The sequence below is a fragment of the Felis catus genome, chromosome D4 (assembly GCF_018350175.1).
Source record: "Felis catus isolate Fca126 chromosome D4, F.catus_Fca126_mat1.0, whole genome shotgun sequence".
Lineage (NCBI taxonomy): Eukaryota > Metazoa > Chordata > Mammalia > Carnivora > Felidae > Felis > Felis catus.
Window position 1 is genome coordinate 7,292,240 of NC_058380.1, and position 13,744 is coordinate 7,305,983.

At 47.0% G+C, this 13,744-nt stretch overlaps 1 protein-coding gene and 1 long non-coding RNA gene across 9 annotated transcripts in view; one reads left to right on the forward strand and one right to left on the reverse strand.

The window, feature by feature from the left end:
• The window catches only part of GLIS3 (GLIS family zinc finger 3), a 547,835-nt gene that overhangs the window by 94,403 nt on the left and 439,688 nt on the right, over window positions 1–13,744 (forward strand). For 2 of the 8 annotated variants that reach the window (XM_045043114.1, XM_045043117.1), the window contains exon 1: window positions 8,014–8,151. The exons of 3 other annotated variants lie outside the window; for them this stretch is intronic. Coding sequence is in view for 1 of the 5 variants with exons in the window: in XM_023243295.2 (XP_023099063.2) it covers window positions 5,688–6,000 (313 nt within the window). In the remaining 4 variants the exon portion in view is untranslated. Of the gene's footprint in view, window positions 1–5,546; window positions 6,001–6,051; window positions 6,283–8,013; window positions 8,152–13,744 lie in introns of those variants that run through there. 3 more of the 8 variants (XM_023243295.2, XM_023243294.2, XM_045043116.1) reach the window with 3 other exon arrangements.
• LOC111557598 lies at window positions 6,275–7,046 on the reverse strand. The gene is made up of 2 exons (XR_002737789.2): window positions 6,925–7,046; window positions 6,275–6,834 (listed from the first exon to the last, which is right to left on the reverse strand). It is a non-coding gene; the product is annotated as an uncharacterized LOC111557598 (long non-coding RNA).

Below are 13,744 nucleotides of genomic sequence, written 5' to 3' on the forward strand. Positions count from 1 at the left end.
AATGAACTTGGAGCCTCGGTCCGGCCTGAAGGGAGTCGGCACCTTACCCAGGGCAGGTCTCCTTAGATGCTGCTGCTCATTTGTCTGGTGGGCGGTGACACGGACTCGTCCCTCCTCTCCAGCGGCAAAAGGAAGTGTAGATGGGTGTGAAAGCCCCCTGAGTACTTCAGGGTCACGGGGACTTAGACCTTGTAGAAAATTTCCGAGTGCCTTGAGACCCCCTTGCAGGTAGGTGTGTGCAGAACCTGAGGTGAGTTGGGGAGGAGTTTGAAAAGCCACCGAATCAGTTTTTTTGTAGAGCTTAATTCTGTCCTCGACTTACTCCCAGTCCTCGCTTATGCTAATGACGTCCCACCGCTGTCTTGCCTTCTTGGCCTCCTCTTGTTTTGAAACAATCGACCTTCCTCTCTGCACCCTCGTTCCATGCTTTCCCTCTTTTTTCTCCACAGAATTTAGTACATAATATATTTTTTTTCCCTTTGGCAGAATTCAGGGTGTGATGCAAATGACCTGGTTTGGAGGCACGAAGGAGGTGTGGGGTGTCAGCTGGGGAAGGATCATTGGGGCAGTGCAGGGGGGGGCTCACCCCCTGATTTGTAAGCATTGCTTACCCAGCGAGTTTTCTTTCCCAAGAAGAAGCTTCAGTTGACAATGAAGAGCCTTGGGGCACAGAAAGAGAATGACAGGTGTTTAGACTCTCCTGGTGTATTGGAATGATCACATGGATGCTCCAAGACAATTGTCAGTGCTGTCCACCAACTCTCAAGGTAGAAAAAGCCATTCTTTTGCTTCCTCATTCATTCATTCATTCATTCATTCACTCATGCATGCATACATTCCCTTAGCATTAATTACTTACTAGTGCTCACCAGTATTGCTTGGCCATGAAAGGCTTATGAAGAAATGTAAATTCTACCTGTTAGAAGGCACTTAGAGAAGGCAGGTTATGCATAGATAGCATTACGATGAGGTAATTAATTTTATATTATGTATCATATAGAAGTGGCCAGTGTGGATTTAAGTGGTAAAGAGTAGGAAACTGGCTGCCTGTGGAGTATTGTGTATGTCTACAAACTTTATTTAAAAAGATTTTCTAATGTTTTTATTTATTTTTAAGAGAGAGACAGAGAGTGAGCAGAGGAGGGGCAGAGAGAGAGGGAGACACAGAATATGAAGCAGGCTCCAGGCTCTGAGCCTGATGTGGGGCTCGAGCCTACTAACTGTGAGATCATGACCTGAGCAGAAGTCAGACACTTAACTGACTGAGCCGCCCAGGTGCCCCTTTTTTCTTTATTTTGGTAAGCTCTTTGTCGATAGATGTTAGCAGTATGTCAAGAAATACCCTGTCAACCTTTGCAGAACATTAGATGCATCTGAATCAGGTTTGTATAAAATAGGAAGAAAAATTTTACCAATTAAAAAAAGAGGAAGAGGGACTATATGGTGAAAATAATTCATTTGGTCAGTCGCATGTGGAGTGATACATTTTAGACTCTGATTTACAGTTTTGAACTTAGAAAGGAAAAGAGGTATGATGCCATGAATGTGATGGGTGTAAATAATAATTTCCAAACATCGCATCGCTGTTGTGGAAGCAGGAGAGTCTGGGCTGACTGCACTCGTGGCAGAATTAGTAGAAAGATCAATTTAACAGTTTCATTAGGGTATCGAGCACTGATAGCATTCCGCTGTTTGTACTGTTCGCTTAGGAAGGTAAAATGGAAATTTTCCATCTGACACATTTATTTCCCCTCTTTAAGTTGGCAAACACTGACTTTTTCCACTGCTTTTCTGCATAACTGGACTCTTGCCAGCTCCCGTGTGTGTGTGTGTGTGTGTGTGTGTGTGTGTGTGTGTGTGTGTGTTAATAGCTAGGCATACTGTCACTGGGGCTGTTAGCTCAGCTTATCTGCCTTTGGGGGTTAAAGCTTGTTTCTCTCTATAGACACTTTACAGGAGTAGAAGTCTGATCATAGTTCTTTGCAAGTTTGTAAATGGTTTGCTGTCAGATCGCTCAGACGGACACAAACAACAGTTCTCCTGAAGGTTTGCAGTTGTTAGGATGTTCCCTCCGAGAGTCCACTGTGTTCCGCTACTGTAGCTGTGAGATGGTGAATGTTCCTATTTTGTACTCCTGCTTGGTGTGAGCAGATACACGGGATCTTTTGTGTCTCTCTGATGCTGGTTCTTCCACTTGCAACGGTCTTCTTTGCTTATTAATTCTCTACCCCTTCCTTTTTTTTTTTTAAATGTTTATCCATTTTTGAGAGAGAAAGCATGAGCAGTGGAGGGGCAGAGAGGGAGGGGGACACAGGATCGGAAGCAGGCTCTGAGCTGAGAGCAGTGAACTTGATGCAGGGCTCGAACTCAAGAACCGTGAGGTCATGACCTGAGCCGAAAGTTCAACCGACTGAGCCACCCAGGTGCCCCTCCTTTAAGGTCCGGCTGAAACAGCCAAGCTACTGCCTGTGGCATGGAATAGGAAGTTATTCCTGGTCCTCCACACTTAACTGCGCTTCTCTGACATCGATCACAAGATGCCTTACACTTTGTACACGTGCAGTGTGCCTTGCACACATTCATAGAGTTGGCACTATTATTTTGCAGGATGGCATTGTTGTCAGGGCTTGGGGCTTCACGACTGCTGCACCTGGCGCTGCCTCTCACTCTGAGTGTTTCCCGAGCTCCAGCTTCGTGGCTTCAGCTGGGAGACTACTAGTGCCAATCCCACGTGATTGCCACGATGAAGTGCGGTGGGCGGGGCCGTCATTTCTTGAGGCTTTGCTGTATCCCCAGCACTGGGCAAAATGCTTCATGTGACATCTTCCCTTGCACAATGCTTGCAAGTGTTCATTCCTTTACCGCCCCCCCCCGGCCCCCACCATCCTGGGACAGAGTGCTCACTGAATATTTCTCAAATGAATGAGAACTGGACTGGAGCTGGCAGCAGGGTTCTGTCTGCTGAGTCAGCTGCCCTGAGTCAGCAGTTGAGAGATACATACAAGCTTGTACGTATCTAGATCTAACAATCTAGTTGGAAGATACCAACTAGATTGTAGTTCCCAGCTCTGGCTGGAAGGGCGTGATGCCTGACCATGATTGAGAGCTTATGGGGAGGGGAGAGGGTGTCATAACTGCACTACACTATTTCCTTTCCCACCATTTCTTACTCTCCCCTCCCCCTGCCCCTGCTGACCAATTTAGTCTAGAAGAGGTGCAGATCTCATTCTGAGTCACTCCAGGGCTTTATTAGGAATGCTGCATTTTTACTATATGCCATGGAACATAAGGACATTGCAGATTACATTCCTGGCCAAAAAAAAAAAAAAAAAAAAAAAGAAAACAAAAAAAGTCAAGCAATGTGCTGTACGTATTTAGTAGGAAAGGTCTTAGGAATGTTAGAGGCTCATGAAAATCCCACCTAAATAAAAAATGACATTCCCATCCCGGGGCTCTTTATAAGCGAAGAGAATTTTGGGGATCTCCAGATTGGTGACTCAGAGCTTTCCCAATGTTTTATTTCCATGAGCCATTGATTACAGTAGGGTGTAGCACAATATTTTTCTCTTCCAGCTAAGCTGTTCCCATCAAGTGGGGGATTTGGAAGCTTCTTCAGACCCCCAGGATACCATTTCATGCATGAAAACCATCATATTTAGAATCATGAGATGGTAGGGTTTTTGTTTTGTTTTGTTTGTTTGTTTGTTTTGCAGTTTCCACCCAGGCTTGTCTTGTTCCTGGGGAGCCCTCCGTACAAGAGTCGGGATGAAGAGAATTTCCCGAGATGTATTAAAGGGTCAGTGTCCCCATGGTGCTCTGTGCCTGAAGGCTGGAGTTAATGAGGAAGAGTTTTTTTGGTGAATGTCAGGCATGTTGCAAGAAGTAGCCACAATGGACTAGTCAGGGCAACTTCTTCCACTGGGTTTCTTTGTTTTTGTGATGGTGCTGCATGCTTCTATTTTATGAGTCTTTTCTTGTGTGTGGTTGAACCCTTCTGTTGCCATCTTGGACTAGGATACTTGTATTTAAAAGGACATGAAGAACAGAGAGAAACTGTTACATTGACCAAATGACATATCCTAAGCACTTACAAATTTATTTCCCTCCCTCCACTTCTGCTGACAGATATTCTGGTGATTAATGTTCTGATGAGTTTGTGTCTTTAGGAGAGGGAAAAAATGCCTTCCCTAAAGGGAGTCTTGAAAAGCAGATCATAACAAGACCTAAGTATTGTGAAAATGGACTTTTTGTGTGTGATGTCAATATCTTGGATACAGACCCACTCTAGTAATATTCTTTCTGAAGTAAGAACGAAATGAAATTTTCATTTGAAATGAAATTGATTGACAATAAAAATTGTCAGCATTTTATTTGGTTTTCCAGGGACAGTCATTTGTGTACTTGAGGGCTTCTGTCTTGATCATTAGCATCTACTACTTGAATGCCAATTTATATTTGAGCGAAAGCCCTAGAATAGAATATGAGGACTAGTGGAATTCTCAGTGTCACCACAGAAAGGCCTAACTAGAGGGTATTTGTACATTAAATATACCTTGCTTCCCGAGATGGAAGTCTGTGCATCTCCAGCTGTACCACTGAGGATAGTTGGCCTTCTGGGGACAACCTCTTCAGAAAAGCTGGGGTCACAGCCTAGGTGGGGTATGAAGGCGAGGGTATTGAATTCTTAAGGAGAAAGTGCCACTGTATAGATGCACTCACTGTATGCAGGGAGTGTGCCTCCATTTCTAACAGCCTGTTTTTAGAATTTTATATTCGAGTAACATTTCCATTTCTTCTCTGTTTATCCTTTACTTAGAAAAGATGCCAAGGGCGGCCTCTGTGCCTCATCTAGCCATTTTTGAAGTTGTGTTCATCGAATACTGTATATTAGAAGATACTTTTGCCATTTACCACTTTTTAAAAAGTTTTTCTCTCTCCATTTTAATCTTGGGTTTTTTTTTTTCACTTGTTCTTTACCATTTGACATCAGATCCTGTCGAAAAGCTGACACATTTTTCATGTTAAAAAAAAAAAAAAAAAGCCAACTCAACAAATAAGGACCAAGAAGGCGGCCGAGTGTCTGGCTGCTGTACCCTATTCTGGAGTTCCTAAACGCTCAGGCACAAGGGAGGGACAGTGTGTGTGAACGCGTGGAGAGGGAGACATAAGCTCAGCCATCGAATTGGCCAGCCTGGTGACCAGCGAGCCCGTCTCCACCCTCTTCCCTCTCCTCCCCCCCTCCCCGCCCCCCTCCCCGCCCCCCACCAGCGCTCACACTCAGGAAGCAGCTGGCCACAGGCCGGCCCTTGCGCCGATGAACACTTATCCACGCTCCTCTCAGGGCTGCCTCTCCTCCCTCACCCCCGCTCTCCGCCTCCCGCCTCCCTCCCCCTGCAGCCGTGTCCACACTGCGCCGCCCCTGCAGCCCAGTGCGCGGCGCGCAAGGGCACCAGCGCCAGGGCCATTGCCCCTCCCCACCCCCCCACCCCCCCCCCACGCTCGCCCGCAGTCGTCCAGGCTCGCACCAGCGCTCCCCCCCCACCCCCCCCACGGAACCGCCGCCGAAAGCAATTAGCCAGCATCCCGCACCGCCCCCCAGACGCATCCCCCGGCCCGGGGCGAGCATGAGCGGGACAGGCGAGGCACAAAGTCGAAACTCAACTTTTTAAAAACATTTGCGTGTGTGTATGTCTGTGTGGGGGGGAGAATGCGCTGATGCCGAGGGTCCAGCCACCCCCCCTCTGCCTTCTCCTCCCCCTGCTGCCGCTGCCCTCGCACACGCGCGCGCACACACGGCACCGGGGCCGGGTTTCCGCGCACCGTCCCCCGGCTTGGATGGGAGTTTTCGTTTCCGAAGGAGGCAGAACCCGCGGAGCGCGCTGAAGGGCTGGAGCCCCAAGTTACTCTTCGCCAGCGCTGGCCACCGCTGTCACTCACAGGCTGGCAGGGGAAGGGACCCACACGCCTGCCTGGCTTTGTTGTGGAAATCCGGGTTACCTGGTAAGTGGCTACCATAGGAACTTTGCTCGCGGGCGAGAGTCGGGAGAAACCGGCGCTTGAGAGTGCGGGGGAGTTAACGCTCCGAGATACAAACTAGGGATTAGAATTAGTTTTCCACGCGGAGCCAGTGGCGTTTGCGCGGGTTTAAGGATACGCGCACCCCGCCCCCCAGCCCCAGATTTTCGGAAAGATCTGTTGGCAGCCCTCAATTAGTGATCAAGCCGTGTTGTTGTCAGTTGCCTAAGAGCGCCTGGTGTAGAAGACGGAGAGGAAATCCACAAGGTATTAAAGTTTCTTTAATTAGGAGGAGATTTTGTTTTTGGTTTTTCTTTTGAACAGCAGGGGCCAGAGGGCCACACAATGAAGGCAAGTTACAGGACGCGCGGCTGTGGTCCTGCATGCCACTCAGGAGTCCCCACTGAAGGGAAACTTTGGAGAAGTGAGAGTTGGTGGGGTGACGTGAGGTCCCGCGCGCGCACACACACGGGGCTGAAGCTGCCTTTTCCAGCTCCCACGTGTTTGTGAAGCTCCACCAAGGGCGTTTTTTTGCACGCTCGCACCTCGCCCGAGACCAGGTCCCCACTGCTCCAGGAGGCCCTTCGGTTGGGGGTCCTTGAGCTTGTCGCTGGGACGGTCCCGCCACCCGCAGCCGCCAGGTCTATAACTATCACCTCCCACGCCGCAGAATGCGCAGACGTACCCAGACGCTCGCACTCCCCGCCGGCTTCGGCTTCGTCACTCCGCGTTTACACTTCTCTGGGGCCGACAGAATGTCAGCACTGTTTGGAGAATGTCTCAGTCTCCGGCACTCTGTCGTGCTCACGGCTCCCGTCCCTGTAAATGACCCTGTGTGTATTTTGCAGTCGGTCGGGGCTGCTCTCTGGAAAGCGTGAGTGAGCACCAGGTTCTCCCCTAGACACACACCTTGCCCCGAGCGACACTTCCAAGTTACTCACTGGAGCTGACAAATCACCCCGGGGACGAGGAAGTTGCCCAAGTGTCTGGAAAACTTGGCCCGGACGGATTTGTCATCCTATGGATGATTCAATTAGGTACCTGGAGGGACACGCTTTGGGAGAAGGTTGTTTCTGGCTTCGCGGGTCGCGCCCTCGACTCGCCGGGGTGTTTGGGAGGAAAGGCGCGGAAGGAGACCCGGGGGCTGGGGCACCGCACCGGTTCCGTGGGCGCTGCGGCTGGCGGGGCCCGCGGCTGCCCGGGCGTCCCAGCTCGGCCGGGAAGGGCAGCGCGCGGGTCCCCGCCGCCCGGGCTCCCCGCCGCGGGCCGGCGGCGGCGCCCTTTCGGCCCGGACTTACTCAGGACTGGGTTGCACAACAGGAAACCAGCGCGAGTTTGTTTTGTTTTGCTGCGCTAGCTCGCGGACTGGGCCGAGGGCTGGGGTCAGAGGCGGCCGGAGAGTGGCGGGGTCGCAGCAGCGCACCCCAGCCGGTCCCTGTCGCCTCCCCGCTCAGACCCGCCCCTCCGCTGGGGCAGCCTGGTGACTCGGGCCTGGGACCTGGGGCGGGAGGGCAGCCGGGGTCAGATAAGCGCTGCTCTCCTCCAGCCCTGCCCCAGGCGCGTCTCCCCGTCCGGTGGGTCCCCAGCACCTCTCCGGATCTCGCAAGTCCTCCTCCCGCCTGGAGAGGCCCCCGCCCCTCTGCTGCGTCTTGCCCACCCCGCGGCTAGGCTTCCCGGGCATCTGGGAGGCCCGGATCCCCCGGAGCATCTGAACTCCGGCCTGGGGCCTGGGGTGGAGGGTACTTCCGGAATCACGGGGAGCAGCATCTGTGGGGACGGGACTCTTGTAACTGCGGCCCCCCTTTGCAGAGAAAAGGGCTTTGCACCGTCTGGTCACGTACTTCCAGAACCTCAGTATTTCCGCGGAGTTTGGGTCGGGCTGGGTGGGGGGAGGCGTGTACCGCAGCTCCCCCCAGCGGACCAGTTCCCTTTGGGAAAAGGACCGGGGAATATCAAGTATAGACGGTGAACGCTGGAAGGGACCTTGGCGATGGATGGGGTCACCTGTGAACGGGGAAACCGAGAGCCAGAGACTCGCAGGGTTTTGTCCAGTCACTCACAGCCGGTTGGTACCGATGCCGGACACACACTGCAGTTTCCTAGTTTCCAGCGCAGAGAGCGTTTCTTGGCCTGAAGGTGAGCTCCAGACTAATGTGAAGTCTCTGTGTCCCCACTGAAAGCTTTGATGAGTCATGATTTCTGCCTTGGGAGTCAGCCAGACATCCCTTTCCCCCTGTGTCACGTTCTCCATTAGAGCACCCTCTGTTACGCTAAGCTGGGAAGCTTTTTTTCTTTTTTTTTTCTTTTGTACAAAATTGACTTGTTTGGTTTAAATCTTCCCATTTCTCCTCTTGTCCCTCCTCGGATTTTACTTCCTTGGTAATGTGTTAAACAAGTGCGTCCTGCAAAGGTTTGCGAAAGAGGATCTGCTCACAAAGGAGGCTGGGGGGAAGCTTGCAGCCACGTAGAGACAGGAGTGTGTGATGTTATATATCATGTGTTGCAGTTGGGAACTTGCTGCGGTTTAAGGGTCACACGCGAATGCACTCCTGTTGCCATTAGTTGTCTGTGGCAGCCGGACTAGACCCTCCAGTGCCTTTGAGAGGAGTAGGGGACAGTTCTTTCCCAGTTACTTTCCAAAAACACTTTCTCTTACTGGCTGTCGAAGTCGTCACTGTTGCTCGAAGGACTTAACAGTTCTTGAGCCTGAGCACGTAAGTCCCAGTGCTGCTGTCGCTCCCTGTCTTCCTGGTTCACCGTAGGCCAGTTGGGAGAGGGCATCTTTTCTCTGATGCCTGATTCCACCCAAGTTACTTAAGGGTAGTCGGTTTGTCAGACACCGAATACCTGAGGTCTGTTGTTGGTTTGCTTGGAAGTGATCTTCATTCCAAATAAGAAAAGCAACCTTTTTTGAGGGGAGGGGGCAGGTGGGGTGGACTCCAGGGTTCACCTAGTAGGTGAAATTCCCATTGGGCCAAAATAGGCGGGGTGGGGGAGGTTAGATACCAGCAAACTAACGTTTGGTACCAGCCTTGCCTTCATTCATACGGCAGAAAGGGGTCTTTCCATTGTTTCGAAAGGGGGCTGAGTGTCCTCAGTCTTTTTTTTTTTTCTCTGAGTATTCTTCCTTGCTAGTAAATTAAATCTGAGGACAATCTTTTCACTTTGGTCCCTCGCGTATTGTAGGTAGTGATCTCTGGAGTTGGAATGTTAGTTTGTAATTCTTGCCGAATATAGATGAAGTACCTCTTGAAGAAGATAATTCAGGAAGTGGCATCCAGGCCACACTCGCTTCCCTGGAGAAGTCATTTTCTGTGTTTCTGTAATTATTCTCTGTAGAGGGTATTAGAAAGAAGGTAGAAAGACAGGACTTGACTCCAACTTTTCACTTGTTTGGTTGCTTCACAGGATCCATTAAGATTGAAAATCAAATTTAAAAATAAACAAGCATGTAGGAAATCTATGCGGTAAAAAAAATGTGCTGCCTTACTCCGTCCTGGAGGATGAGGCCTATGACAGAATCTTTAAATGACTCTAACCTGTCGTTTGATAGAAGATGCCCCAGTTCCAGGTTTTCCATTTACTCCAGGCAGAGTTGACACTAAACCCATTTTTTCTTTATTGGGGTGAAATAAAATATCCATACAGAAAAGTACACATATCTTAAGCTTGATGAAATTTCATGAGCTAAACACAACTGAGCAACTGGTGTTCAGATCAAGAAATAGAATGTTATCAACATTCCAGAAACATCTCTCACACTGCCCTCCAGTCACCGTGTTCCCTAGCCACAGCCTTGACTTCTAACAGATATATTAATTTTGCCTGTCTTTAAAAATACCTTATGTAAGTTGGATGATTCAATATGTACTCCTGGGGCTGTCTTCTTTGCTGACATAACAACGTTTTAGTCGGTCAGATAATTTGGATTTCCCTTTAAAGATGGTGGGAACAGGGACGCCTGGGTGGCTCAGGGGCGTCTGACTTCGGCTCAGGTCATGATCTCATGATCTCTCTCTCTGCCCCTCCCCTGCTCGCTCGCGTGCGCGCTCTCTCTCAAAAATAAAATAAAAACATTAAAAAAATTTTTTAAAGATGATGAGAACAGTTGAGATTGCAGAGTTAGTTGGCCAGGCGTCACTTAACATGATAGAATCAAGGAAAACACTAGCAGAACAGAAGCTGTGTTTTCTGTCCCGATGAGGGCCTGATAGGGAGACCATAGACAGGAGCGCAGCATACAGCACGGAGCCAGTGCGGGGTGAGCAAGGAGAATGCGCCTTGCACCATCCATCTCCAGATGCATTTGACAGTTCCTCTGTGAGGGCCACCCACCCCCCACATCAAAAGAAGTGCCTGGTCTCAGGGCCGAAATTACTGTATTTGTTTCCCAGCTTTTAGCTACGAGTTTTCATTGTTTGTGAGTAATTCCGTGAACCACGTACAATAGCGTAGTTCTAACCGTTTTACAAACAGGTACAGATATTAACAGAGGTTGGGGGAAGGCCTAAAGTGGGTATTTGGGGTGGACCTGGAGGGTACGGAGGATGTGGGTTTGGGGAAAAAGGGGGCAAGAGAAGTGAGGAGGGGAAGGACCACCCATGTGGACTCGAAAGCAGTAAGTAAGAACAGAGACAAGGATCCAATTATGATCCACGTTGGGAACAGGATCAGGGGATTTGTCTGGAAGACTGGAATCATGAGGGCTGTCCATAGTTGAGAGCAGACCCGAGATGGAGGAAGCCGATGGGGCCCTTCTCGTCCGATCAGATCTCCTCAAGGCCAAGAATGGGAGCAGCCGCACATTCCTTCAGGTGTAGCAAGCCTTGCGGGACTGCAGATGGGCAGGTAGGGCTACAGCACGAGGTCAGACCCCGTGCCAGGGGCCTTGATAGAGCTCAGGCTTTCTGAATAGCAGTTATTCCTCAAGTTCCGAGCCAGATCTAAGAAGTTTCCTTTCTAGGCCTGCCGAATACTATACACAGAAAGCTAACGAGATGCCAGGGCTGTGTACAAGTTCTTGTTTTTCTTGTGTGTGAAGAAATGGATTAATGTTTTCCCAACCTTTTCAGCATGACCAGTAGATTCCACTTCTTTCTGTAACTTGACTGAGTCATTCATGTTGGTTTTTTCTTTTTTTCTCTTTTCTTTCTTTGTTTCTTTTTCTTTCTCTTTTTCTTTCTCCTTCCCCCTTTTTTTTTAAATAAATATGTTGTCATGTTGGTTAAGGGACTAGTCATTGTTGCGAATGTTCATACTTCTGCAGTGATGTCAGCGAACATAATTTAACTTGTGTAAAAGTTTTGTCTACCAACACTAAAAATAGTTTTATTGGTCACTTTTAAGCAATAACTACACTGAAGGAAAGAAATCGTTCAGTGATACATGGCATGGGGGACACTTTAATATGCTTGAATATTTGGTTTAGTGAGTGATAAATTCAGTTTTACTTCTAGAATCTTCCATAAGTAGATATTTATTACTTTTTTGAAAGGATTGTGATCTTTAGCTGTGTAAATAGCTATTCACACAGACCGAGTAGTCATTTGTCCTCAAAGACTGACAAAGAATGTCTTTTTCATTTGCCAGATTTTACTACCTTTGTATCTTCTTGTATAAAGGTGGAGGTTTGTTTATGTTTTTGTTTTTAAAGAAAAAACTCCAGCCAGTTACTCTTCCTTTATATTTCTGAAGAAGCCTTTGTGTCTCAGACCATGGCCATGTGGTGTTCACCCTTTGCAATTCAGGTAATTAATTCAGTGGTGACATCATAAGGAATGTGTTCATTTTTCCATTTCAAATTCCTCTTCATGGGATCTGATGGTTAACTGCTATTAAGAACCCGTTTGGAAAAACTCAGTTCTGAAGGGCAGTTATGTGTTAATTTAAACTTGTCCCCCTTTGGCATTGTGAGAATGAAGTTCTATTTCAGGGAAGGTCTTCCCTCTTCTACAATGAAGAAGAACTAAAATTGTGGGTCATTTTGATCCTAATTCTGTTAGTTGGTCGATCTGTTTGATGTTGATAGAATGATATTTACTGAGTCAAATACACAGTGAAAGATAGCAGTGGTAGGACAGCCTTTTATTATTTAATCCTAATGTTTTACAAAGCCAAAAATGTCAAATTTATAGATCTACTTTATATATATATGTGTGTACATATATATAATTTATATTAATTAATTAAAATAAATAATACTTATTTAATGCAGCTATATTTTGATATTTGTTTGACTTTGGCTATTCAGCTCTATCTATACCTGTAGGTTTTCTCTTTGTAGATGCCTGGGCAGGCAGATAGTCTAAATGTTTTTATAACAGTGGCTTTTGTGCCTTTTTGACTGTAACGCACAATAAGCTACATTTTTCTCATCTTACCCGGAATACACTATATGCATTAAGATCTACAGACACGTATACCCACAAGTAAACTGAAGTAAAACAGTACTTAACCATTAATACATCTGATGTACTCTGATAGTTTCTCTTTTATTCTAGTCAGTTCTGTTTCATTACAAAACACTTTCAGTATTGAATAATTGATTGCAGGGCCTACTATCAGTCTGCCACCAATTTGAAAAACGCTGCTTTAGAAACTTTAGTGCTTTGTTAAACTTACGGCCACGGCATGGTTACCTTCCTGAACATAACCTATGTTTGTCTTAAAAAATCCTTTTGCTTCCAAGTTCATTCTCATTTTGTGTGATTTCTTACAGTCCTAATTATTTCCTTCTCCCTTGCCATTTGTGGTAGGGCCACAGATTTCTAGAACTTTTCCTACTCCTTGATGAGTTCATGATTGAGGCAAGGTAAATGAAACATTTGTAGGTAATTACTACTAAAAGTAGTGACATTTAGTGAGCTAGGGGTGTATGAGAGTTATATAGATGGATTGAAGTATGGAGCGGGGATTCTAAGAGAGGTTACTGAACTTTTAATGTTGCCTTCCAGTAGTGTTTTCCTGAAGGTTCTGAATGTCTTTCAGTAATCTGTAATTATTGGTTTTATGTGGAAGGTTCTCAATTCTGCTTTTTTAGGTTAGGATTGACTAACTTAGAGAATAAATTTCTGAATTGGACTTGATCATTTCTTTTTCTCCTACGTCCGTCCTCCTTCCCCCTTTCTCCTACCTTTGTCTGTATTTACTACCTGCATTTTGAATCTCCTAGCTGTTAATTTAAGTTTAGAAGGGTACTGCCAGATATTTTACACCATACTTAGGGAAGATGATGTTCATTGAGGAAATTTTTACAACATAGAAAAATAGAAAAATTAGAATATGTGTATTTCTAGATAGGTAAGGGTTGAAATGAATCCAAAGATAAGACAGTCAGGGGTCCTATTAGATGAGATCCATAATGTTCATTATATTGTCTTTTCTGACTGGTCTTGAATGACAGAAAGGTCTTGAATCTCTGGAGGGAACAGTAGTTTATCTTCATATTTTTTAATTGATAGAACTCAGTGCTTCACTGCTTTGATTTTTTTTAAGATTGTATCTTATTGGTGATTATATTGCTTGAGTAATATCTGTACATCGTAGTGTTCAGAATAAATATGTTAATATTCTTAGCATTACCAACATCAGACCTTGGCATTGCCTGCACGACTGTGTGGTCTACATGTGGTGGTTACGAGGTGTAACCTCCCTAAGTTTGTGTTCCACATCTCACTGATGTGGAAACATCCCCCTCTGTTCCTGTGTAACTTCTGTTGTGAAGTCTGTG